This window comes from Aulostomus chinensis, chromosome 16 (assembly GCF_037954235.1).
Source record: "Aulostomus chinensis isolate RoL2024-O1b breed Wild chromosome 16, RoL_Achi_v1.0, whole genome shotgun sequence".
Taxonomy (NCBI): Eukaryota; Metazoa; Chordata; class Actinopteri; order Syngnathiformes; family Aulostomidae; genus Aulostomus; species Aulostomus chinensis.
In genome coordinates this window covers 25723304-25749603 of record NC_141335.1, presented here as the reverse complement: position 1 = coordinate 25749603, position 26300 = coordinate 25723304, and the positions used below count along the sequence as shown (strand labels likewise).

Genomic DNA, 26300 nt, shown 5'->3' with positions numbered 1-26300 from the left:
TTAATGCGTTGATGGGTGTCAGCAGCAGATACAGGCTGCAGCACACGCGCATCATTTTACTGGAAATGTCTGGACAGGTGAGGACTCAGGTGACATTCATTAGCCGCCAGCGTGTTTCAGTTTGACTGAGATGTTGACTGATGTCACGGCTTCTCCTGATTGTTCCATCGAAGCTCAGCAGCATAAACTCTTGATTTCTGCCGCATGTTTAACCCAAGCGAGAGACAAACGCCAGTCGCAGTTTACAGCTCCGTCAGCTGCGCCTGGCTCGGCTGCCATTTATCAGCTTCCAGAAAATGACGTTCTCTTCAGCTGTAACATTAAAAGTGAAAACATCAACCACTGAGTCCTTGTCAATGTTTATTACTGCTGCATGCAAACCTGCTCTTCGAGTTCCTTTGTGAGTAAAATCTTTTTATTTTACTGTTTGGCACGGATCAACATCTGCAAATAGAAAATGTTGTGTACAGCCGTTTAGTCGGCTGGCATGCTGAAGCTGAGGCGGTGTTCAAGGAACGACGAGCAGCTGTCGGCCTCGGCCGTCCCCCGTGTCCCCTCACCTCTACCTGCATCACGCTAGCAACAAAGCGTATCAGAGAAACAAACTTTTTAATGAGCCATGCAAACATGGACAGCTGGTTAAAAGGGGACGTTAAAGCTCCTGAAGTTGAGCCTCCACGAGGAAACAACCAGACTTGAAAACAACGTGGATGTGCAGGACGCTGCCGCGCATGGCTGCTACCTTCAGGCGAACTGGCTCATGGTGGGGGTCTCGTCAAACCCGATGCGACCTTTAGGAGCTAAAGTGGAACGAACAGTTCACTGTTGTCAGGATTGAAGAAGATTCTCTGCTCGGAACGGTTGTGATGGTTTTCCTACACAATATTTAGTTATCCTTTAAAATCATGTTGAACGAGCTCTCAGCGTTAGCGTCGTCCCATTCTGGATGACTGGCATCTGGTCACCTGACACAGCAGCAATAACTAGGGTGGGCGGGGCTTGGCTACAGGGCAATAGCCATTTTGTAATTCACATCATTTACAAGCAACTTGCCATTCATTCATGTTTTATCTCTGTAACAGCCTTTCAGACTGAGCCAGACAGTGGGTTAGATATGAGTCTCAAACGCGTCCATCCGGCGTGCGGCGGCACTGAAGGAGGGTGGCGACGGCGTCTTTCCCAGGATGATCCATCTGGTCTCCAGGCTCAGTGATCTGCAGGTCCCCGGGCAAGAATCTTCCTCCAGGCTGTCTCTGCTCTCTCAGCGTCCAGCTCCTTCCTGTGCCTCCGAGACTCAAAGTCCCCCCCTGAAACAAAGAGGGACATAAGTGACCCTGGAGTTCACGGGTCCTGAGGAAAACCCAACACAGCAGCATGCCGGTTCTGGTCCGACCTGAGCCCATTTTAACACAATTCAGCAACGACTGAAATCACTTGGAATTAATTCTCCCCGAGGCTGTCGCGTCTGCTGGGGGATGAATATTCATGATTTATTTGAGCCTGATTGACAATTTACCTCTTGGATTAGTTGTTGAATCACCTCTGCTTTGGTTGTAAATACTAAATAAATAAATATATAGGGTTCATTTGGTGGACCAGACGATCCCTGCGACGCAGGCTCGCCACTGCACCACACAAGTGCTGCTCAAGGATTTGCACGCCGCTCTGCTTCTGTTCCGTCGCTCTCATTTAAGTTGTTGAACACTCTCATGCAGTTGCTGAAGTACCAAACCAAACTACCAGAGACCTGAGGAGGGTCAAGGCTGAGAAGCGTCACTCAGAACGAGGACCTACATGGTCACACCGCGACCGTCTCGCCAACAACACATCCACATCGCTCTGTGCTCGTGTTCCAACCCGGCACCAGAGAAACAACGCCAGGCGTAAATTACTGTCGTTCCTGATGACTCACGCAGAGTCCTCAGCATCAGGCAGTGAGAGGCTCTGCAGCAGGAGATGTTCACGCCTTCAACCCAGACGACGAAGTTTGGGAATGTGTTTATACATTCAAGTCCATTTTATATCTTTACCGCTGGCAGCTATACAGCGAAATGGCTTAGCAGACTTGACCAGCCTTGAATAGCCTTGACTAGCTTCAACTAGCCTTGACTAGCCTTGTATATCTTTGACTAGCCTTGACTAGCTTTGACCAGCCTTTACTAGCTTTGACCAGCCTTGACTAGCCTTGTATAGCTTTGAATAGCCTTGACTAGCCTTGTATAGCTTTGACTAGCCTTGACTAGCTTTGACCAGGCTTTACTAGCTTTGACCAGCCTTGACTAGCCTTGTATAGCTTTGACTAGCCTTGTATAGCTTTGACTAGCCTTGACTAGCTTTGACCAGCCTTGACTAGCTTTGTATAGCTTTGACTAGCCTTGACTAGCTTTGACCAGCCTTGACCAGCCTTTACTAGCCTTGACCACTCTTGACCAGCTTTGACGAGACTTGTATAGCTTTGACCAGCCTTGACTAGCTTTGACCAGCCTTGTATAGCTTTGACTAGCCTTGACTAGCTTTGACCAGCCTTTACTAGCTTTGACCAGCCTTGACTAGCCTTGTATAGCTTTGACTAGCCTTGTATAGCTTTGACTAGCCTTGACTAGCTTTGACCAGCCTTGACTAGCTTTGTATAGCTTTGACTAGCCTTGACTAGCTTTGACCAGCCTTTACTAGCCTTGACCACTCTTGACCAGCTTTGACGAGACTTGTATAGCTTTGACCAGCCTTGACTAGCTTTGACCAGCCTTGTATAGCTTTGACTAGCCTTGTATAGATTTGACTAGCCTTGTTTAGCTTTGACCAGCCTTGACTAGCTTTGACTAGCCTTGACCACTCTTGACCAGCTTTGACGAGACTTCTATAGCTTTGACCAGACTTGACTAGCTTTGACCAGCCTTGACCAGCTTTGACGAGACTTGTATAGCTTTGACCAGACTTGACCAGCCTTGACTAGCTTTGCCGTTGTTAGTGTGCAGGTTGCTACTAGCAGGCTAACTAGTTTTGTAGTAGTGAGAGGGGAAACCGGCGCACTCAAAACAATCATCCAATATCAACCTGAGGGATACCGCCAGGTCAGGTAGGGTCACAGGTTTGGGTCACAGCTGGGTTCATCCCACAGACTCGACGTGCCACCCTCACCTCGGTTGTTCCCACACATGTAAAAGCCAAAGGAGGAGTTGCCCCCCCCCCCCCCCCGTTGTCAGTTCCAGTTGTTCTTTCTCACTTTATGAAAGTGGACCGACTGACACGTCTGAGCCTGATAATAACATGACTCTTTCTACCTCACATACTCCATCATAAATATTTCTATTGACAGTTGTTTTTCTTTGAGTTGATCTGAAACCTGCAGCAGGAGCAGCGCGTGCGTCCTCCTCTGGGGGGCCACTGGGCTCACACACCAGCAACAGCAGCCTGACTTAACTGGTTATTGAAATCTCCTGGAGTTTCAGCATCCGGTGATCAGTTTTGCTCTTCTAAACATCCAAAGGTCACACGTGCAAAGTCCTCGTCTCCACCAGGTGAAGGTGATGTCCTGAGGACCCCCCCCCCCATTCTGTGGTGTAGTGAAGTAAAGTTTTACTCTAAATATAAGAGCCTGAAATGTGCTATCATAAATATTTATGCTAACATGTATATTAATAAATATATAACCTTGACAGGACAAAGTAAACTCTCCAGGAGAAACTTTTTACTTTTAGTTACTGAATATTTTGATAAAAGAGCAAAAAACAGGGTTGCTTTAAATTCCATCTGCCAGTTGGAGATAAAAGCAGTAAAAACAAGTGGATTTAAAATAATTATAATATGTTGTATTTGTTTCTTGTGTTATCAATGGAGCACAGCTTTGGATGGAGGGTAACAGCGCTCAGCGCTGCAGAGACCAGGCTGCTCTCCCTGGGACGGTTGAGCGGGTCGACACGGCCACACAACCAGCCAGAACCGTTCGAGGACCTCAGAGCCAACGGCACAATCCAGACGGGTTCTAAACCTTAGCTGAGTCCAGCAGTTGTGGGATGAAATATTTAAAGAGAGACTTTTTCTCCTGAATCATCATTCGATGTCTGACGTGATTTCACCGTAGTGCAGGTACACGCCTGCAGCGGAGCGACATGGAGACATGAGACTACAAACATGGCATCCGCTAGGTTTTCAAAACAGCTGCACGCTGTTCAGGCCTTCGTTGTCTGACTCCTCCTTGACTGCGGCGATGACCATCGCCCTCCCTGCTGAGCTGAGTCACCATCACAAGTTCCAGATGAAGAGTAGAAGCATGTAATAATGATAATGAGCGCCATCATGAATCATTGATGAGAGCGTGAGGTCAGACAATTAATTATAGAGAAAGAACAAAAAATTAAAATGGCTCCAAGAAAGCCAAGGCCAATGTTTTAATTAGGAACAAAAAAGCTCTGCAGTTAATTGAAATGTTCTGTCTTCAAGTGTTTCATTGTGAGTGACAGGTTCACGACACAGAGACTAAACCAACAGAACACCTCCAAGGTTCCTTTCTGGCGTTTGTACGTTAATTCCTGTCCGCGTCTTGTCGGACGAGATCCCCGGGACCCGGGAGGATGTGGCGCTCCTCCGCCTGCTCCTCACGCAGAAGCTGATCATTGAGATGTTTGGTTTTCATTTTCTACCGACACAAATGTAACTTTCTTTCTTGAATTCATCATTCAAGACCTCCAACAGCTCCAATTAGTTTTTATAATTTAACTTGGAGAACTTCTTGAGTGCAGTGCCTTTTTATGATTAAACTCGCAGCTTTTTAAACTACTTAATTTCAACCTGTTTTCCAGGACATAAAATACACAGAACTATAATCTTCATCAGGTGTCTTTCCAGAGATGGAGAGTTTATTCACATCGTTCACCGGCTCCAAGCGTCTGCAGCAGCGACTGCAGCTTCCTGAGTGGAAGCAAAGATGTTCACCACATGATGGCTTCAATCAGGAGGGCTGTCACCTCGGGGTGTCGTCAGCTGACAGTCGTCCCGACGCTGCACGCCCTTCGCCCAAGCGACCCTGCAAGCTCGTAGGAATCGCAACGTTTGTGCGTTTACAGCCTTCCGACTGAGATGTGTGAGGTTTCTCCAAAGAGCTGCAAGGACTGGGAGGATGGAAGGAGGGCTCCATGCTAGCTGCTCCATGCTAACGGCTCCATGCTACGGCTGCTCGCTTACACTTCACTACAAAAACTTGCTGACAATCAAAATAAACCACAGCTGAATCAAACCGCTGCAGCCATGATGCTGCTTTCACTGGAGTACACCTTAAATATAAGTTGCCTTCTTTGCAGGTAGTTGTTTAAATCTGTGTCACCAGTGTGTTGTATCATTATTCAGAGGAGGGAAGGTTTCTGATGGACTTGACGCTCGGTGTAGTTGTGTGTGTGTGTGTGTGTGTGTGTTGTGACCCCTGACTCAGATTTCTAATTTTAAAATCTCTCAATTGTGACTTTTCTCTCTGTAATTTGATTTAAGACTCAGAATTTCTGACTTTTAATCTTCTATAAAAATTCTTAATCAAAGTTGTGTCGTGTCCCTTTTTGTCTTCCGTAGATTGAACACTTAATTCGTCTTTGCGTCGTAGCTTTTTTGAGCGCGAAACACGAGCCCTGTGGGGGCCGAGCCCGGGGGAGGCGGCGATGACGTCACACACTGAACTGCCCTCACAGCTCCTGGGTGTCAACACTGTGCATGTCCCTGTGCAACCAAACAAAACAAATATCCCGTCAAAACAAGATGGCTGCTGTTTGGACGTAATGCCTTCAGACAGAAAACAGTGTTTAGCGTGTCAGGAGGGCTGACGAGCTAAAAAGCTCTGGGCTGTGGCAGACCAGACCGCTGAGTGTCCTTCGCCGGCGTGGACGTGCGGGCAGACTAATCAGTTCCGGGAGGAAGTCTGGCCGTCGCCGCGCTGACCCCCGAGAGGAGCAGCAACATTTCACATTCATATATTCAAGAAACGAGCGAGATGGAAATGACAAGTCTGCTAACACAGATCGACCTTGTGAGAGATTCGCTCAGTGACCAGTTGAGATAAACAAATGGGAGTAAAACTGTCTGATCTCTGAGAGGCACCCCCCCCCCCCCCCCCGCATCGATCTGATTAATTCTGTCGTAGGAGAAGACACGGTACATTTACTCAGAGTCAGATGTGATGCCCAGTTAGGCGCTCAGGAGGGCGGCAGCCATGTTCCCTCAGACGGTTTCAGAACTCTCGCCCGTCCGTCTGCAACGGCACTTAATGAGGAGGACGCTTGATGGGCAGACGAGGGGAAGAGATGGCGAGTGGGTGGAGAGGGTTTGAGAAAAGGCTTCTGAGTGTTTGTTCCTCTTGAATCCACCTCGACAGTTCATTCGTTCATCAGCACCAGATCCTCATTCCCTTTCATCATTTCTCTTTCTCTGAGTGGAACAGCACCACCTGTCCCCTGCCCACTAAACAGCCACAATTTCAAACCCACCCTGACATTCGTGACTGGGGCTGGTGAGCCGTCCCCCACTCATCGATTCTGTCAGCCGTGAAGATCTGAGGTCCCCCGGGTGTTGGTCTCAAATTCAGCCCCTTGCTTGAAAAGTTTCATACTGAAATGTGTAACTTGTTCTCACAAACTAGACTCCCTCGGACCAACGGCACCTGACGTGCAACGTTACGAGGCTCAAAGCAACTCCCTCAAGCTCTCCTATTTACTTTCACTTGGTGCAAAGTGAAGACTGACGGCTTGTCATTCCTTCTTCTTGTTTGATTTCACAACAACAAAACCAAAGGGGGAGGATGAGGATGTTTTTTTCCCCCCGGGTCAGGAGGCCTGCGCCAGGATGAGCCGACGGACGGGAACGAATGTTCTTGAAAAGGTCTCGGGAGGCTGCAGACACACGGCCGTCTCTCACTGCGCTGCTGTTCAGAGCCAGTCGGGTTTTTTAGCTCCAAACAAGTTGGTCTGATGGATGGAAAGCTCTGGAGGCGGCTCGGGGGCAACGAGAGATATTTAATAAGTGCTGAAGAAATAAAGGTTGGACTTTCATGAGAAAGTGTGACAAACGTGATGTTTGGGGTGTAGTTGTGGGTGTTTCATGGCGGCTGTCACCCTCCGTGCCGCAGCCGCTTGTCTCTCTGCTGGGCTTCTGTGTTCTGATGCTGCGAGAGACGTCGGCGTCCCAGCGGTTGGATCACGAGGACTCAGCTCACCTGTTTGTTGCCGCTCTGTCTGAGGGGCTTCTGCTGGTACTTCTCATCCTCCAGCATCAGTCTGGGACTGGCCGACATCGGGCGGATGACCCCGGGCTTCGTCTGCTCAGAGGAGAAAAGTCCGATCATCACGGTTTTAATTAAGCAGGAGCTCAAACGGCTCTGGTGAACCTGGGCGTCTACCTGTTTAGTGTCCATCAGCTTTCTGTCACCAGCAGCAGACGGATGCAGACTGCATATAGAAGCCTGAATGACAGACAGGGACACGGTCAGCCTCCCTCAGCATGAAACCCCCAGCCTCCACCATTCATTTCACACCACCTGGCTATCGTGACCTTTGACTCACGACGACTCAGGACGCATTTGAAAAACACTCAGAAAGAATAAATTCTTAATTTGTCTCGATCACATGACGTCTATTCATCAGGCCGGCGCCTTCAAACGGATCCTCCGATTCCAACGAGTCCCAGCAGAAGCTTCCACGATGATGAATTCTTAAATTTTTCACGTTGTCTCAGTTTTGGGGACAAACCTTACATGTTTATGTCACTGGGATTCTCCGTTCACAGAGAAGCTGCTGTGCTGCAGCCTTCACGCCGATTCACCAGACACTTGTGTGGAGGACAGTTTTAGTGCCAGCGGAGGAATAAATCAGCGAGGAGAAGCTTTAATCTCTGCTGCAAATGTGGAAAAACAGAGTGACGGACTTGACCGCCTCTGCCAGGGAGCATCTGGATACTGGAAGCTGCTCATCCGTCACACATGCAGCTGATTCCTTCTGAATTTTCCCGTTTCTACAGTTGAGCGACATCGTCAGTAATATCGGCTCGTATTTCCAGCTGGGGACGACTGATCCGTGCCGTTCGCTTTAATCCACGCACAGGAAGGCAGGAAGAAGAGTTTGTTGGAAGACAGAGAGAAGAACCGTCATTCTCACGCCAAGTCATTTATGTGCCTGATGCAGTGCCAGATGGGTCGACCTCGTTTGCAGTGATAAATCTCAAATATTGTGTTTTTCATCTAATTTCCTCCAGACCTATTGCCCCCCCCCCCCCCGCCACCACCTGATTCTGATGTTTTTGGTCTGAATTGACCACCATAGGACATGAACGGGTACGAGAGTTCGATCCTGCAGATGGAGAACATCTACACACACACACACACACACACACACACACACACACACACACACACACACGTCCCCTCACACCTTCCAGACAAAACAATTAACTCTACGTTTCGGAACCTCTCACTTCCTCCCGCGCGGTGATACGATGTATCAGATCTCCTCGCAGGTTCAGGCTCTGTCCCCCTGGAGACAGAAAAACCTCTCACTTTCTGGCCCTGAATGCCCCTCCCTTTCTGTCTCTCTGCGTGCGCCTTGGTCTCATTTGACTCACGGACACAAAGAGAAGGCGACTGAAGAGGCGATTTTCTGTCAGAGAGGCTCTGGACCTCACGCTTGGACCAGAGAGACAGGAGGATGTCTCAGAAATGAAACGCGAAAGCATTTCCCTCTCAGTGGACACAGACTGCATGGCAAGCACTTCCAGAAAGTACAGTAACGTACAGTAAACACTGTCTTTGAACTCACTGCAAAACCCTAACCTGAAATTCCCCCGTGTCTTTCTGTCTGCCACCCCTGGATTCTACTTGCTCTGACTGGTCAAACCAGACGTCAACCATCAACGCTGGATGAGGGCTTCCAGAGATGTCACCGCGCAAAACACACCGGCCATTTTGACCGAAAATAGTCGAGGAAGGGAGGTGCGACTGAACACAGGAGGAAGGTCCAACGTGGGCTCTTTGCTGTAATAAAGCTGACTTCTAACTCCTCAAGCTGCTCCCGCTTTACGTTTCGTCTCAGAGGAACAGAGAGGTCAGCGTTTCTTGGGCTTTTGTTCTGCATTTGCACCTCAGGTCTGGTGACCTGAATCAACTCTGCGAGTTTCATAAACGGACTTCTCAGAGGTTTGCAGGCCTTCTGGAGCTCGCAGCCTTAATCAAACACTTTTGTAAAGTCAATGTGGGACGCAAATATTCAGAGACGTTCTCAGCGACGGGTCGGCGCTCGGCTCCTGGAGGGCTGCAAAGAAAAATGGAGGATCTTATTTAAGAGACAAAACTAGACGACTCATACTCACATATTTGGTTTCACGTCCCAGGGATTTAGGAAATGATGAGTTGTTCTGCAAGAAATGAACAAGAAGTGAAGAAAAAGGTGAAGAGGAAAAACAGAGCGAGGCCTCATCTGACAGGACACGCAGACTTTCATCAGAACCCAGCGCAGCACCGCCTCAACGACGCGGCAATCACACTTGCAAAGCAATCTGCTGCGGGAAGATGAAGAGAATCCTGGAGGACTCGCTGAGACGATGAATGGAGAATAAAAAAGAACCGATGATCAGAAAAGTTTGGCAAACAACAACAAGCGACATATTTGCTTCTCTGAGTTTTGATCTTCATTCTTCTCAGGTAGCAGTGCTGACTCATCCGTCCTCCCTGGATCCTGGACAGGTATCAAACTCAGCCCATGGATGGTACACGCCCTAACCAGCAGGCGCACACACACACACACACATGCACAGACGCACATGCACACACACACACGTTTTCTCCTTTGATCAGAGACATCTCTTCTTTCCTCTGCTGATGATTAAACAATCCAGATTCACTTTTATCTCACTTCCTGCTTCTGTCTCGGCCCCAGAGCCCGTCACTGCTCCACACTTCCTGTTTTCATTTGGTCATTTTAATACAGAACTTCAGTCGTAAACTCATTTTAACTCCGTAAACCCTGCAAGCTACTGGGACGAGTCAGAGAGACTCACTGAGGGACAAGAGAACATTTCTGAGGGTGAGGGAGAAGTGAGCTGGTCCTGGTCCTGGTCCTGGTCCTGGACCTGGGTCTGTCTCCTCCCAGCTGGACCTGTCTGAACTCCTTCCCAAGGAGGCGCCTGACATCCTGACTAAATGCTGAACCACCTCGACTCGCTCCCTCACGGACCAATCCCTGAGCAGAATTTCTTCACCTTTAGGGCAAAGTTCCACCGGGACATGGGAATGAAACTATTTTAGAGGTCAAAGGTCACGTCCAGTATCTCTGGAACCCTTTCATTAAGACTGCTGACAGGTGAAGTGATTATCTCACTGCAGTCATAGTCATGCGGGGGCAGGATGACCTGAGACCATCTTGGTGAGTGACAGGAAGCAGCGCGACTGCATTTGTAGTTTTTTAACTGTCCGACTTTACCTGCAGACCTGCATCAGTAGCAGGTGTCCTGGAGGATGTTTGGCTCTAAAACGTTGCAGAAAAGAAGGTGTAGGTTAATCATGAAACCCAGGTGCTTTCATCAAATGACGCATGAACTGATGACTGACAGGGGGAGGCGCACTCACAGCTGGGAGGGAATTTGCCAATATCTCGTCAATAGTTGCGTAAAGTTCCTCGGACTGCTGGCGGAGCTGAGCAGGTGAGCACATCTGGAGAAAACACAGCCTGATTGATGTTACCTGTCGATTGTGTGCCGAGCAACAGCGGCGTGTGCGGCGCTACCTCAGCGTGAGTGTCTGTGTCCCCGATGCCCGCACCTCTGCCCGGGGGGTCGCACGTGGTGTCGTCCCTCTCCACCTGCTCGTCTATCACCTGCAGAGGTGGAGAGGACTGCTTCAGCTGCCGGCCAGGTGATAATACACCAGCCTGACAGGCGGCGGAACACACACACACACACACACACCTTTCTACCTCAGTTCATCAAAGTCCTTCCTTTGTTTCTAAGACAACCTGCTTACACACCAACACACGGCTCAGCCTGTCCCCCCTCGGTGAACAGAACCAAGCGCCGCTACACAAAAACCGATGATTGAAGAACGAAGACTCATGGTTTTGAATCTGTCACACGATCCTCCAGTCTCAGTGTTCACTGCACTTCATCAGAGTCTTGCTCGGGCATAAGTGGGCTGAGTGTTAAGCAGAATAACAAGATTCATTAGTGGGATTTAAATTCAAATGATTTCATTTACCTGCTGATCCAACAGAAGCGTGTTCGTAGGAATCGCTGCGATCGATTTGTAGCTCATCTTAATCTTGTGAGGCTGCAGTTTTCATAGAAAGAAGAAGAGAGAGTGAATGGACTTTGATTTACAAGTAACATTTCTGCATTTCACTAAAAACACCGGGTGAGAACTGGATCGAGTCCTTGTCTGGAGGGGAGTTTGACCTCCCTGGCTTCTGCCCCAGACCTACAACGATCTCCTCTGGGACGTTAGCTACTCTCAGTCCCGTCATCTCCTCAGAAACAAGAGTTACAGCATGAATGATCTGGCAACAGCGAAGAGATAAACAGAAATCTATTAACAGCCTCACACAGAGGTCACTCACTTGATACCAGGACATCAAGTGAGTGACCTCTGTCTTAACCCGCCTCGCCGGGGTGAGAACAGCATGTCACAGACGGGAACACGGCAGATAAATATCCTCAGGTTGAACACGTCATGCGAGCAGCGTGGCTACCTTTCTTTTTTTACCCTCCCTGCCACTGCAGTCTGATATTCCACTCCCCGGCCTGGGCGAGGGCGTGGAGCGCCAGGAGTGAGAGGGGGACGGGGTGAAGTCCCTGCCAAGTGGTGCAGGAGAGGCCGTAGGCGTGGGAGTGCTGGTGGGGGACGGCCATCCGGGAAAGACGATGGGTGTGTAGCGGGAGGCAGACAGACCGTGAAAACCGTGTGACGGCGTGTCACCCTTCGCTGACTCACATCTCCCGGCAGTGTTTTGTAAAGGTGATGCAGCGGCAGCAGGGGACGGCGAAGGGTGAAGCTGGGGGAGGAAGCGGGGAGGGGATCTCAGTTGCTCAGACAGCCAGTGAAGCTTTGACAGAGAGGAATTTGGCAGCAGGCTCTTGCGGGGCTCTGGGGTGTCTTGCGTGGCGTTGGGCTCACGGGGTGGCGAGATGAGTTTCTTGAGGTCATTATCTACTCGGCCTTTCATGTCCATGTGAGCGCTGCTGCGCTTCAGCTCAGGAGACTCAGAAACTGATTTATTGTGATGGAGTTTTGTGGAAGTCACACAGTCTAATATTTGCTCACAGTCAGGAGGAGAAACTGATTTGAATTTTGAGTAAAATATTGGAGCTTGCGGCAGGTTCCCCCCCCGCGGCCGGGGCGAGGAGACCTGCTCCCATCTGGGGGCGCTCCTTGAGCGGATCTGCTCGGAGCATCTTTCGGCCGTAGCAGAACACGTTCTGCTGGACTCATGCGGCTGCACAGGAGCAGGAGCGGTGACGCATCTAGCGGGCTCCCTGTGAGCGTGGTGCTGACTATCTATGGACGCTGATGAGGAGAACATGGAGGAGAGCTCCAGGGGGATAGAGGCCACGCTGGAGGCCGCTGAGCAGGCGTTACAGAACGACAAGGTCACGGGGTTAACAGGCCAGCAGGGGGTGTAGGGCCTCTGCAGGGCGGAGGACAGAACAGGAAGGCGGCCTTTTCTCAGGATGGCTGTCAGGAGGGAGAGTCGGGTCAGGGGAGGTCGGTGCCGGGGAGGAGGGGATTGAGGGCAGACAGGAGACGTCAGGCTCTCACAGGAAGAGAAAGAGGTTTGAGGGATGTGAACCAGACTAGAGCCTGGAGCGAGAAAGTGCCGTTTGATCTGGACCACAGCAGGGGAGAAGATGCCAGAGAGGACAGAGGAGCAGGGGGAGACAGTGCGGCTGAGGGAGTCAGGGGAGGTGATAGCAGAGGTCCGCACAGCCGACCAGCTCTTCTCTTTGTCCGAGCCGTCTGAGAGGATGGACTCTCTCGAGGAGCCCGGCGTGGGGAACACGTCCGTGGGGCTCGCTCGCTCCTCTGTATCAGACACCTTATTAGCAAAGAAACCCGAGCTAACCTCAGCGCGTCCAGCGGGATGGTGACACCGCTGCTGGGAAATGCCCCTGTGTTTATTAGCAGTGGTTTCCATAGCGGCCGTCCCGGGGGCCTCATGTCGGGGTGTATTTTCAGACTGACCACCAACTGGAGCAGAGGTCTGAGGGAGGCTCGTGTGATCCAGCGCAGCCTTCAACTGCAAACAACAGCAAGTTTCTCTTTTCATTCGCTTGTCAGTGCTTCATCATTAAATTCACACATTTACTAAATAACTCCTTGAAACCCTCAAAAGAAAAAGTTGCCTCTTAAAATTGATTTCTACAGAAGGTATTTCAGTGAAACTGCAGCGTGACATTCCTTAAACCCATTATGAAGCAGAGATTATGACAAGTTTTGACCTTTTTCATTTATCCATTTTTTTTACAACCTTTCATAGATCTCCCAAGGTGATCGACGTAGGGGTGAGTACATCGAGTGTAAAACTACCGACGCGCCTGTGTGTCACATCCTGAGTCTATCATTTAAAATATCAGTAACAATGCTGTTGTGCTTACTTCAAAAGTCGTCCCCGCTGGGGCGGCGTTTCCTGCTCCTCCCTCCAGCGAGTCCTTGATAAAGATGATCTCAGCCCTTAAAACGTCCCCGTCTGCCATGGTCTCCTCGGCTGAGTTCTCATGGGACGCAGCAAAGTTCTGACAGAGGGAAATGAAGCGAATGTTTAGAGGGAACTGAGCAAGTGAAACCTGAGAAAACCCCGGGGAGTCCTGGGAGCTGTGCTGCATGGGTTTCACCACATGCCCCACACATATAATTCACATGCACACACACACACACGTGACGCAGACGGTGCTGTTCCACAACCCCGCGTGTGACTGGCGAGCTCTGTGGACGCACTCAACCTTGAAGTTATGAGTGAGACGCAAGTATGCAGCAACTGTGTGTTGTTCAGGGACCAGTAACACACTGATACACACACCTTGCATCATTTAGTCCATTACAAAATCCATTAAATCCATTAAAACATTTGTTGTTGTTGTTGCTTTCTAGAAAAAAAAGGGTATTTCAGACCATCAGCTGCAGAAAACTAGAACCGCTCTCTCTTCTCCGTTCCATTATAATCCTCTTGGCTTGGGGACCGCAAATGTATGTTTTTAGTCAAGGTTTTTCTACCAAAGAGGACTTTGTCCCATTATACAAGTCAGTTTTAACCAACTCAAGGAGCTCCAGGTTACATCAGGGCTACAGAATACTGTCCAAGTAAAAAGGTGAAAGAAAACAGTTCTGCGGGGTGATGGTTCTAGTTGCTTCTATGCAACTCCTCAGTAGAAGATTGCCTACCAGACAAACTTATAAAACTGTACCAATCTGGCCCTTTTCTTTAGTTACATGAGAACAGAAGGAGCAGAGGAAGGCCAGGGGCCACCAGACACTCACTCCACCACTGTGGCCCCAACTATCAACATTTTCCTTTTGTTTTTGTTTGTTAGTTGTGTCCTGCTCCCTCTTTTATTCATTCAGTTTTGGGAGAGACTCCATGTTCTCCCACTGACAAAAGTTGCTTCTTTGTTTCTTGATGACATGTTTGCCTTCCTCAAAAGTATAAAACCACTAAAGATACCTAAAAAACAAAAAATTTCACAATGACTTATGACCAATAGTTTCATGGGGAATACAAGTGCGAAAACATAAAATACACAACTAGGTAAAGCTCGCACAAATGTTAGCTTGCTTGCAGGCAAACTAACTATCTAGCAAACCAACAGGGAACTATCTAGCTAGCAAACTATCTAACCATCTAATTATCGTCAAGCTAACTACTTAACTTTGTATCTAACCAGCTATGACTGTCAAGCTAGCAAACGATCAAGCTATTAAACTGTCTATCTAGCTAACCAGCTATCAAATTACCTAGCCACCTACCTATCTATCCAGCTATCAATCTACCGTCTAACTATCCAGCTATGTAGCCATTTATCTAACTACCCAGCTAGCTAACTATCTATCTAGCTAACTATCCAGCTTCCTTTCCAATATCTATCTATCTAACATGTATTTAACTATCCACCTATCTAACATCTATCTATCTAACTATATAGCTAACTATCCAGCTATCTAACTATCCAGCTTGCCAACTACCCAGCTAGCTAACCATTTAGCTAACTATCCAGCTCTGACTGTCAATCTAACTATCAAGCTATCTAACATCGATCAAACTCTCCAGCTAGCTAACCATTTAGCTAACTATCCAGCTATCTTGCTTAAAGGAGCACAAGCTAGAGACTGCCTGTGACAGACATCACACTCAAAGGATCTCTGCGCCGTAGAATTATGATCCTAAAAATACACCTGACACCATCTTATAATCTTCACTTTTCTAAACCTTCTATCTGTGCTGTCGTTCACGCGAAGCCTGATACACGCAGGAATCTGACAAATGAAAGGCTGTCAAAATGACGTTTCATTCCCGGCTATGTAACTGACACAAATGGCGGCTTATGTCAGTTATACCATCACCTTCTGGGTGTCAAAGCTGTTCTATTTAAAACTTATATTAAATGCAAAGTGGGTTGCAATGACTTTGTCTATATGAAACAAGTGATGCGTCTTCGATATCCTCTTAACCACAGAATGTACCACAGATTAAAGCTGCCAAGATATTTCAAAATACACAGTGAATTATAGTGAATCAGTGAATTAAAGTGTTTAACTTTAGTTCATCACACACACACACACATCTGTTCTAATTGATTCTGATCAGTTTGATTGAATAATTTAATACACTTTCCCTCAACAAAGCTGAAAACTAAAAACTGGCCCCCTAGCAATGACACCCCCCCCCCCAAGGTTATTTTGATAATCTAATTGATTTATTTCGTGACTTTTCTGCAAAAACACATCAATTCTGTGCTGGAAAGATTTTATTTTCAAAAATCCTGAGCAAAATTCTTAACATTGTGTTTCCTGAACAGCCCACATGAGCGTCTGGTGTGAAATCCTCCTGCAGCGCGTCCGTGTGGCAGCTAGCGGCCCGGCTTCACTGAGGTGATGACATCATCCACAGCAACGGCGCACAAGTGTTTACTCTTCTAGGATGAATGGAGTCTCTCAGTTCTTCTGAATCCGTTCCACCAATGTCAACTTTCCTTTTCAGACTTCAATAGTAAAACGGTAAATGGACTCAATTTTTACAGCGGTTTTCTCCCTAAGCGGCACTCAAAGTGCTTCACAGCGTCGTCTCACTCACACACTCACACTCACTGATGGTGGAGCTGCCATGCAAGGTGCCAACCTACTCTTCAGGAGCAATTATGGGTTCAGTGTCTTGCTCAAGGTCACCAGGGTCGAGGATCGAACCAGCGACCCTTCGGTTGCTAGACAGCCACTCTACCCCTGAACCACGCCGCCCTCATCCAATACGTCAATAGTGACGTGTTTCTCTCGTTAGCCAGCGGTTCTTAGCATGTTTGCAACAACTTAACCATCCTTCCAGAAAAATGCAGTTTTTTTTTGTGATTGTTGCAGGCAAAAATCCTTGGTTGTGCGGCACATTTTCCTAAAAAATGCGATGGAACATGTGGGATATTAATGCAGCTTTATGCAATAAAATTGCTTGAACTTGCAAAAACTGCAATTTGATGAATAAGAAAAGGCTGCACGGTGGAGCAGTGGTCCTCCCTGTGGCCCCCATCAAGAAGGTTGTGGGTGGAGCCCCGGCTGCAGCACGGGGTCTTTCTGTGTGAGTCTCCATGTTCTCCCTGTTCCTGCTGGGTTCTCTCTGGTACTCCAGCTTCCTCCACAGTCCAAAGACATCAAGAGGGACCAGGTTAATCCAGACTCTAAATTGACCGTAGGCGTGGCTGGGAGAGCCACTGGTTGTCTGTCTCTATGTGTTGGCCCTGCCATGGACTGGTGACCTGTCCAGGGTGAAGGCTGCTGGGATAGGCTCCACCCCCACCACCCTTAACTGCAACCTGAGTGGTGGAAGCAGGATGGATCTAAAAACTGGAGAATTAGAGTGCAGCTATCAGAACGTGCTTGAAGTGAGATTAGTGACTCTGACAAAGAGCTGGAAGTTGAGACGTCTTCCTGCTCCTTACTGGTCTCACGGCGGCTCTGCTCACCTCAGCGTGAGACGCTAATGCTAGCAGTCGGTACGGATCACATTTAACTTTGTTAACTTCTCATCTTCCACCAATAATAACCAGTCCAAACCCTGCACTTTGCTGCTGAGGCACATGAACTCTCCCAGCTGCAGCATGATGATACCGGCATGATGACAGCAGAAATATTAACAGCCCCACATCAACTAAGCAACGGGGCGGCGGTCTCCTGGCCGTCGATGGGAGAGCAGCTAACAAAGTGCAAATAGATCAGATAAGAAGATGCTGCGGCGGCGGCAGCGAGATATGGGCAGTGACACGGGCCGCTCCCAGCGGCTAAGGCCTGCGTGTGTGTGGATGTGCGAGGTTGCTCAGCCTGCTGCAGCTCATGCACTCTTAGATTTGCAGTTAATAAGAGGAACGCTCCCCTGGGTGTCAGCAGCAGCACACACACACACACACACACACACACACACTCCCTCCCCAGTGAGAGGAGCTTTGAAGTCAGCCAGGAAGCTGATGAGTACAGACTAACCAGCGGCGCCAGGAGCTGCGATGCTGCTGCGACTCTGAATGAAGATCTAATGGAACATTAACCCGTTCAGCTCTCACCAGCGGGGGGGCCGGCTTCCAGTCTGGATGAGCTTTTGTACCGTGCCAGTCACTAAGTAGCTGCTGTACACACCTGAGATCAGACACCTTGAGAATGAATCCCCTCCAGATTCTGCCCTCCCTCGTGAGGGTGGCGAGGGCAGAGTCTGGTGTCACAGGTGAGACGTGACGTGTGGGAGAGTCTGACCTTTAGATCCCGCTGGCGCGAGGGGAGGGGGGTCAAGGGCAGGTGGATGAACGCGTCATTAAAGATAACGAACATCCAGTCAATCACCATCCGAGAGAAACGGCCAGGTAAGACAAGACGTTCAAGCGTCATCCCTGCCGCTCCGGAAATAATTTACCGGAGGTTTCCGGGACAGATGACCTGAGGTAACCTCCTGTCCGTGGACACGGCGCTGCCCTCTCTGGTGCAGATGAACGTGGCAGCAGTGTGAGAGAGTTTTCTCTCTCACAGAACCCTGAAACCGCTACAGACCCGAGACACAGACACAGACACACACAATCGTTCTCTTCTGATGAGATTTAATTACCAACGAGCTTCAGCTGAATGTGTCTCCAGCTGGTTTCAGGTGGGGGGTGTGGCCTCTTTATCAGGTTAATTAATTACAGGTGAGGCAAAGGCAATTAAATCAACGCTTAAAGCAACAGACACAAACTGACGTTGCAGCCCCAGGTGTAAGGGTGCAGTCGGAGAGTTCTACTGAAAGTTCTTGAGCTTCTGTCAGGGTAGTAAACTGCTGCCAAGGTTGACACACAGTTCTGATGAAGTTCTAATCCAGATCAGCTCCCACTTTTGTTTGTTACCTCGTTCTTTGTTTGAAACGCGATTCGTTCTGCCCCCTCGCTAAGACGGGTGAGCGGGATCAGAGGCCCGTGTGACTGAGCCTGGAACACACGGACAAGAAGCTTTGCTGACCTGTGGATCCTCGACGCTGTTCAGGAACAGGCTGGAGGAGGATGCGCAAACACGCCTTCAAACGGGTTCTATTGACGTGTGCTGGTTGGAATACATTGAATCACTGCAATGTGTCGAATCCTATTAGCAAATATTGATGTTTATTCCCTTTAGACTTCACACCTCGTGATTGCCAGTGAGCAGCGCTCTAGACAGAGATGCTGTTAGGCTTTATTACTCAGCTGTGTAGCTACGCTAACAGCAAGCTATAACCACGTCTGTTCACTACAAACACAGATAAATATCACAAATAAATGTCTGTTAGTTCCCTGAGGTGCGTTTGGGAGCAAGAGACACACACCAGCTGACTGCATGTTAGCTTAACACAATAAATGGTAGCAGGTGGGATGTGCTAGCATACCTCTGTCAGAAGTGACCAAATAGATGTATTCAGAGTTAGCCAGGAGGCTAGTTTTCATCTGCAGCCATCGCAGACTCGAACAGCAAGCCTCCCACATCTCACAACGATATAAAGCAACACAGTAAAACGCAAAATGAAGCTAAAAAAAAAAGTTTGCACGAAGCGACCAAGTCACCAGGTTCAGGAAGTTGGCGTGTCCAGCCGTGAACCTCCTCATCCTCTGACGTATTCATCATGAGTAGCACCTGTCGCTTTTCCTGAATTAAACGTTTGGTTTTAACGGCTGAAAACGCACGGCGCACACGTGGCGCCATCCACAACGCCTGGCGCCACTGGCATTGGGCCCTTGGTGTCTCCTCATCACCCAACTGTTGTTATGCAGGTAAAGAGTGTGTAGGAGGAAAGTGCATGTGATGACCTTTGAGGGAGTTACTGTATGCTAACACTTCCCATCCACTGACATTGGTTGTGCTAAGCTAACTAGCATAGCTCTCAGCTCTCCAATAAGATGAGATGAACCTTTGTTCATCCCTCAGTGGGGAAAATGGGCACTGTTACAGCAGCAGAAACAGGAGAGACAGGTTTCTGTCCTCTGGTGGGACGATGGACAATGGAAGGGTGTCCATCACGAGTCAGGAGAACCAGATGAGTCCAACTGTGTTTTACTTCCATTGCTAGCAAGCAAGTGAAGGTTCTCTACTCACAGGAAGGTTTGATAGTGTTCAGCCTCTCTCTCTCTCTCTCTCTCTCTCTCACACACACACACACACACGCTAGTCAGATGAAGGTTTCAATGCTGTACCTGCCGCTGTTTCCCTGTCAGAGCTCCAGATCTCACCTCTTCGGTAAAAACACCTTTAATCGGTAACTTCTGCACCGCCGGCACGAAGGTGAAGCCAGAGATCGTCGGCACTCCTCTTGAGACCTGCCAATCAAAGAGGAGAGGAACAAACGGTCCATGTTAGAGGACCTCAGTGACGTCGTCTCAGTCATTTGGCTTCAAGAGAGCAAACAACTTCTCTTCTAGAAATCTGCTTGACGGCAAGTTTAGAAACCTTCCTTAAAAAACCCTTCACTCACTCTCAACACGTCACCTCCTCACAGCCGGGACGCCACTGAGTGGCATCTTGTAACTAAACACCACTAATGAACTGTCATTACACACACACACACACACACACACACACACACACACCAAGCAATTTAGCACCCTTCAGTGCAAATCTTCAACACGCCCAGGCTCAGTGAGCAGTAATGAGTTCCAATTAACTGCTAACGTTCTTGTCTGCTTCTCGTGTGCTGTGAGGAACACGTTGAAAGTCTGTTCCACTCAAATATTTACTGATAATTGCATAAATAACTTTACTGTATTGATCCAACTGCATTTTTCACTGTGGGAATTCTCCTGTTTTTCCAGCTATTTTGGAAAAACCTCTCCAGGAACTCGCTAGTATCGCTGGTGTGGGCGCTGTTGCTCGCCGGCGAGTTGTGAGTGACATCAGAAGCCCAGAAGAAACAACCTGGATGTCTCAGTCCTGCATCTCACAGTTTTCTACTTGTAGTCACCAAATACCAGCGAGAGGAGGGAAGTTTCTGTTTCTGATTCCCAGAGGACATCGGCATGCAACTGGGAAGATAAACTAGTCGAGGAAAAACATTTGGTCAAACGTCTGACAAACATCTCAGACATTTGAGGAGCAGCATAATTAGCTGATCGGAATCAGCTGGGAGGCTTCAGCAGTAGTTAGAGGTTGCCATGGTGACACAGCTGTAAGAGCTCTAGTTAGTTAATATTTTAGCCCAAATCCAAGTGGAACTGCATGCAGTTGAGTGAAGCAGACGTGGATTACGATCTGGACGGTGACCTGGAGAGAGCCTAAACTGAAGTTGGTCATCAGCATTGATTTTGTCACTCGCGGTTAGCGTCAGGCTAAAGATACGTGGCTGGCTCCTTCTGCAGTCTGGAGTCACACAGAAGTGATGCAGGAGGGAGGAAATGCCTCCGGGTTCAAGACACACCAGTGAAGCGAAGTCCTGCTTCAAAAATTCTAACTACATGGAAGCAATATAATGATCTGATAAAATACCGCACATTTTTAGTGTAGTCATAATAAAGAGCTCCAAGCGTCAGTTGAATTTAACCCCCCACCCCCCCGGGCCATGGCAGCCTCAGTGGGGCGGCGCTGCCTCCACGCTGACAGTGATAATTGGTGGATTTCCTCGGCGGTGGCAGCATCTCTCTGCAGGAAAATACTTCACAAGTTTGAAATCATGAAGTCGTATGAATGTGTGTGGGTTGTTTTTTTTGGCATGCGCTGGTGAGGTGCGTTGATCCACCTGACAGCTGTCACTCACAGCAGAGACTAAAAGCCCTGCGCTGGAGGAAACTGGGCTGCAGACGTCTCGCCGCTCCTTTTATGCTGCAAAGGCTCCGCTCTGCTGAGGAGGCGACAGGCCGCCACTGGCAGTTCCTGGGATTGTGCTTCCCATTTATTCCTCCTGCTGCAATCAAAGCACACACTCACTCTTCAGAGGCACTTCTGCTGCTCCCTAATCACCGTCCTCTCTCAGCTGCGCTGCCGAGTTATCAGTGAAAGGGCAGGCGGGAGGTTCAGGCCACCGTGATTTCCTTCACTCGTCAAATGAGGTCGTTGTGGCAGATACTTGAAACTGTCACAATTAGACGCCGCGTCCCTGCTCGCTGACGTGAACGCATATGAGAATTTGTGTGCTTCGTCTCTGGTGACACACAGCAGCATCAGGACACCACGTCTGCGCTCAGTCACGGATTTCTTCTCCTCGGGGCTTCCTCAACACAAACACTTCGGTCTTCATTTTGTATTTTGTGTGACTCAAGGTAACGACGCTGTTTGCTCCCCAGAACAACTTTGTACAAAGGCAGCGTGGGATTGAACAGTAGAATTCCTTTGTGTTCAGCTCTCCTGCTACGTGGCATCGACATCTCATCCTTCCTGGACCATCCACTCATAGAGCGTCAGATCCCGCAGCCTCGCTGCAGCAGCGCCGCGTGCAGCTGCATCATCGCCATCTACTTTTAAAGATTGTGAACTGCTCAACAGGTGGATGGTGTCACACTTCCTGGGAGAGTGGCCCTCTACTTCCTGTCTCACCATGTCCAGGCAGAGGTAATTATAACAGCAGGGATGTGATGGCGTGATGGTGAAACTCCATCACTGCGTTCAGAGGTACATTTACTGTTTAATTCATCAGGTGTATTAGAGAAGAGCAAACATCGCCGCGCCTCAGCCCGATGAATCCGGTGAGTTCAGCTCGAGTGTCAGTCAGATGATGGTCGCTGCTCGCACAGGTCGGCATGTTACACGCAATAAATGCATGCAAGTATTTCCAGCCAGGTACCTCGATGTTATATGACTGCATACTGAAATAAAATATAAATCAAATATGCTAATATCAGTTTTTCTCATGTCAATGTTCCACAGTGAGATGAAGCAACTTCACAACTGGAGGAATCAAGAAGATTAAACAAAACAGGATCTTTTGTTCTCACCTGCCAGTAACTAAATTAAGAAAATCAACTCTTCTACGGAGCTGCTGCTTGCATGTGCACATCAAAGAGGAGAACAAAGAGCCACGCACTCGCAAGTCTGATGCAACCGTGTCTAAAGTCTGCAGATGAAAGTTTCTGCACAGCCTAAGAATTAGAGCCTTCACCCCCGATGGAAGCTCGCAGGCGTTTCAGATCAGAACCCCAATCAACATCAACGCCGAGATGCAGAAGCCTCCCAGACCAAGAAACCCGCCAGTGCAAACTGGAGAAGGACACCAGCGTCCCGGGTCAGCTCCTGGCGCCTCACATGCGCCGCTGCAGCCGCTGTGACTGACACCTGCTGGCACTTCCACTGGCAAGTCCCAGTGTCTCTATAACCAGCTGAAGATCAGCAGCAAATCCTAAAATAATAACTGAAGACTTGTTGATATCCTCATGTAACCTGCGTGTTTACATGTCCTCTGTAGTCATAGCAGAGCCAGTTTATATTTTGGAAGGTTGAAGTTTCCTACTTGCCCGGTGGAGCCTTCTCAACTGCTTGCCTGTGCCGAGGTCACGCCGTCCTCATAGATCACATTTCCTCCTCCGCTGGTTCACCGTGTCACCTCATGAACGCTCTCACTCTCTCTCTCTCTGTCTCAAGGCACTAAATCATTTCCTGAAGCGGACCACCCTCCCTGAGGGCTTCCAGGGCAGCCTGGCAAACCCTGACCAGTCACGGAGTGAAAACACGACTTCTACAGCCGTCATTGGGTCAATTGATGAGGTTTTATTCTGTTTATTACCAACTGTTCACTGACTCAGGGCAAGTGATGCTCCTCACACTGCTGAGGTGGCTGTCATGTTCAGACCAGCCGTTCACATGGTGCCACAGTTGAAGCGTAAACAGTTGGGCGTGTCACTAAGAAAAGACTTTAATTACAGGCCAACAGGGCCCCTCCCTCCACAGGAGATAGGGAGGCAAATATAGCCACCGCCAGCTGCTGTGATAGGAACACGGCTGCACGGCACATTGTGTTATCTCTCGCAACACTATGGAGAAATGTTTTGGTTACAAGTCACATATACAAGGACAAAAATAGCAGGAGAAGAAGACAGCGGCGTTCCTCCGTGGCACAGACGCTGTCAGGGACTACGATGTCCATTCAATGCAAACAAGAAAACCTTTCCTAAACCCTCTTGAGTTGCCTTTGCTTGAATCCTCCCGTCTATGCAGGGCCGTTAATCTGACAGGAAATGACAGCGTGGCGTCTGAGGATAAACAGCGTGAGAGCTGGTGGGAGGCAGCGGGTGGTGGAGGGCACAATGGGGTGGGGGTGGTGGTTAACTGTGTGGTTGGCTGACAACCAAATTCCTGGAACGGTTAAATTTTTATATGTGATTTAGCTTTGAGGTTGCATGTTAATCTGTAACAGAACTGAAATCAGAACCAGTGGAACTATGAAGAAAGTGATAGTGGGTTAGTGATCGTGAACTAGTGGTAGTGAACTAGTGACATTAAACTGATAATGAGTTAGTGATAGTGAACTAGTGGTAGTGAACTAGTGACATTAAACTGATAATGAGTTAGTGATAGTGAACTAGTGGTAGTGAACTAGTGACATTAAACTGATAATGAGTTAGTGATAGTGAACTAGTGGTAGTGAACTAGTGACATTAAACTGATAATGAGTTAGTGATAGTGAACTAGTGGTAGTGAACTAGCGACATTAAACTGATAATGAGCTAGTGATAGTGAACTAGTGGTAGTGAACTAGTGGTAGTGAACTAGTGACATTAAACTGATAATGAGTTAGTGATAGTGAACTAGTGATAGTGAACTAGTGGTAGTGAACTAGTGACATTAAACGGATAATGAGTTAGTGATAGTGAACTAGTGGTAATGAACTAGTGATAGTGAACTAGTGACATTAAACTGATAATGAGTTAGTGATAGTGAACTAGTGGTAGTGAACTAGTGACATTAAACTGATAATGAGTTAGTGATAGTGAACTAGTGGTAGTGAACTAGTGACATTAAACTGATAATGAGTTAGTGATAGTGAACTAGTGGTAGTGAACTAGCGACATTAAACTGATAATGAGTTAGTGATAGTGAACTAGTGGTAGTGAACTAGCGACATTAAACTGATAATGAGTTAGTGATAGTGAACTAGTGGTAGTGAACTAGTGACATTAAACTGATGAGTTAGTGATAGTGAACTAGTGGTAGTGAACTAGTGACATTAAACTGATAATGAGTTAGTGATAGTGAACTAGTGGTAGTGAACTAGTGACATTAAACTGATAATGAGTTAGTGATAGTGAACTAGTGGTAGTGAACTAGCGACATTAAACTGATAATGAGCTAGTGATAGTGAACTAGTGGTAGTGAACTAGTGATAGTGAACTAGTGGTAGTGAACTAGTGACATTAAACTGATAATGAGTTAGTGATAGTGAACTAGTGGTAGTGAACTAGTGACATTAAACGGATAATGAGTTAGTGATAGTGAACTAGTGGTAATGAACTAGTGATAGTGAACTAGTGACATTAAACTGATAATGAGTTAGTGATAGTGAACTAGTGGTAGTGAACTAGTGACATTAAACTGATAATGAGTTTGTGATAGTGAACTAGTGGTAGTGAACTAGCGACATTAAACTGATAATGAGTTAGTGATAGTGAACTAGTGGTAGTTAACTAGTGATAGTGAACTAGTGGTAGTGAACTAGTGACATTAAACTGATGAGTTAGTGATAGTGAACTAGTGGTAGTGAACTAGTGGTAGTGAACTAGTGACATTAAACTGATGAGTTAGTGATAGTGAACTAGTGGTAGTGAACTAGCGACATTAAACTGATAATGAGTTAGTGATAGTGAACTAGTGGTAGTGAACTAGTGATAGTGAACTAGTGGTAGTGAACTAGTGACATTAAACGGATAATGAGTTAGTGATAGTGAACTAGTGGTAATGAACTAGTGATAGTGAACTAGTGACATTAAACTGATAATGAGTTAGTGATAGTGAACTAGTGGTAGTGAACTAGTGACATTAAACTGATAATGAGTTAGTGATAGTGAACTAGTAGTAGTGAACTAGTGACATTAAACTGATGAGTTAGTGATAGTGAACTCGTGACATTAAACTGATAATGAGTTAGTGATCGTGAACTAGTGGTAGTGAACTAGTGATAGTTAACTAGTGACATTAAACTGATAATGAGTTAGTGATTGTGAACTAGTGACACTCGTGATAACAAGTTAGTGATAGTGAACTAGTGACACTAAACTAGTGATAACAATTTAGTGATTGTGAACTAGTGGAAGTGAACTAGCGATAATTCATGATAGTGAACTAGTGATAATTCATGATAGTGAACTAGTGATAGCAAGTCAGTCATAGTGAACTAGTGATAGTGAACTAGTGATAGTGAACTAGTGATAGCACTGCAGCCTTCAGCAAACGTTTCTCAAGAGCTTTTTCATCTAAAGAACAGAAAATCCTCCGTCTCCACTCCCAGATCTTCTTACCTTCCCCAGACTTTTGTTCAAACTCTTCATTTCTGCGTCAAACTCTCTCCATCCATCCAGAGCTGCTGGAGCTCAGGGAACTGCTCCTACATGTTGATCAAAGCAGCACAGCCTCTTGCCAGCCCACCGCAGGAAGTTCAATAGCTGTCAGTGTGTGTGCGTGTGTGTGTTTG

The 26300-nt window shown here is 47.8% G+C and overlaps 1 protein-coding gene across 1 annotated transcript; it reads right to left on the bottom strand.

Moving 5' to 3' along the window:
- Nucleotides 1-41: 41 nt before the first annotated feature.
- mlip (muscular LMNA-interacting protein) lies at nt 42-26300 on the bottom strand. The gene is made up of 12 exons (XM_086180867.1): nt 26128-26300; nt 19888-20010; nt 13609-13746; nt 11706-13250; nt 11216-11287; nt 10749-10838; nt 10592-10675; nt 10446-10490; nt 9337-9381; nt 7376-7438; nt 7193-7294; nt 42-1307 (listed from the first exon to the last, which is right to left on the bottom strand). The coding sequence occupies exons 1-12, from the start codon at nt 26155-26157 to the stop codon at nt 1122-1124; spliced, it is 2523 nt and encodes an 840-aa protein (XP_086036993.1). The 5' UTR covers nt 26158-26300; the 3' UTR covers nt 42-1121.

Excerpts from the sequence above, each read along its gene's own strand:
- mlip (XM_086180867.1), bottom strand. The coding sequence starts at position 26,157 with ATGAAGAGTTTGAACAAAAGTCTGGGGAAG. Across the intron at positions 10,839-11,215 it reads CGCTTCTGTTGGATCAGCAG|GTGATAGACGAGCAGGTGGA; the intron begins GTAAATGAAATC and ends CCACCTCTGCAG. Across the intron at positions 1,308-7,192 it reads GACAGAGCGGCAACAAACAG|GGGGGGACTTTGAGTCTCGG; the intron begins GTGAGCTGAGTC and ends TCTTTGTTTCAG.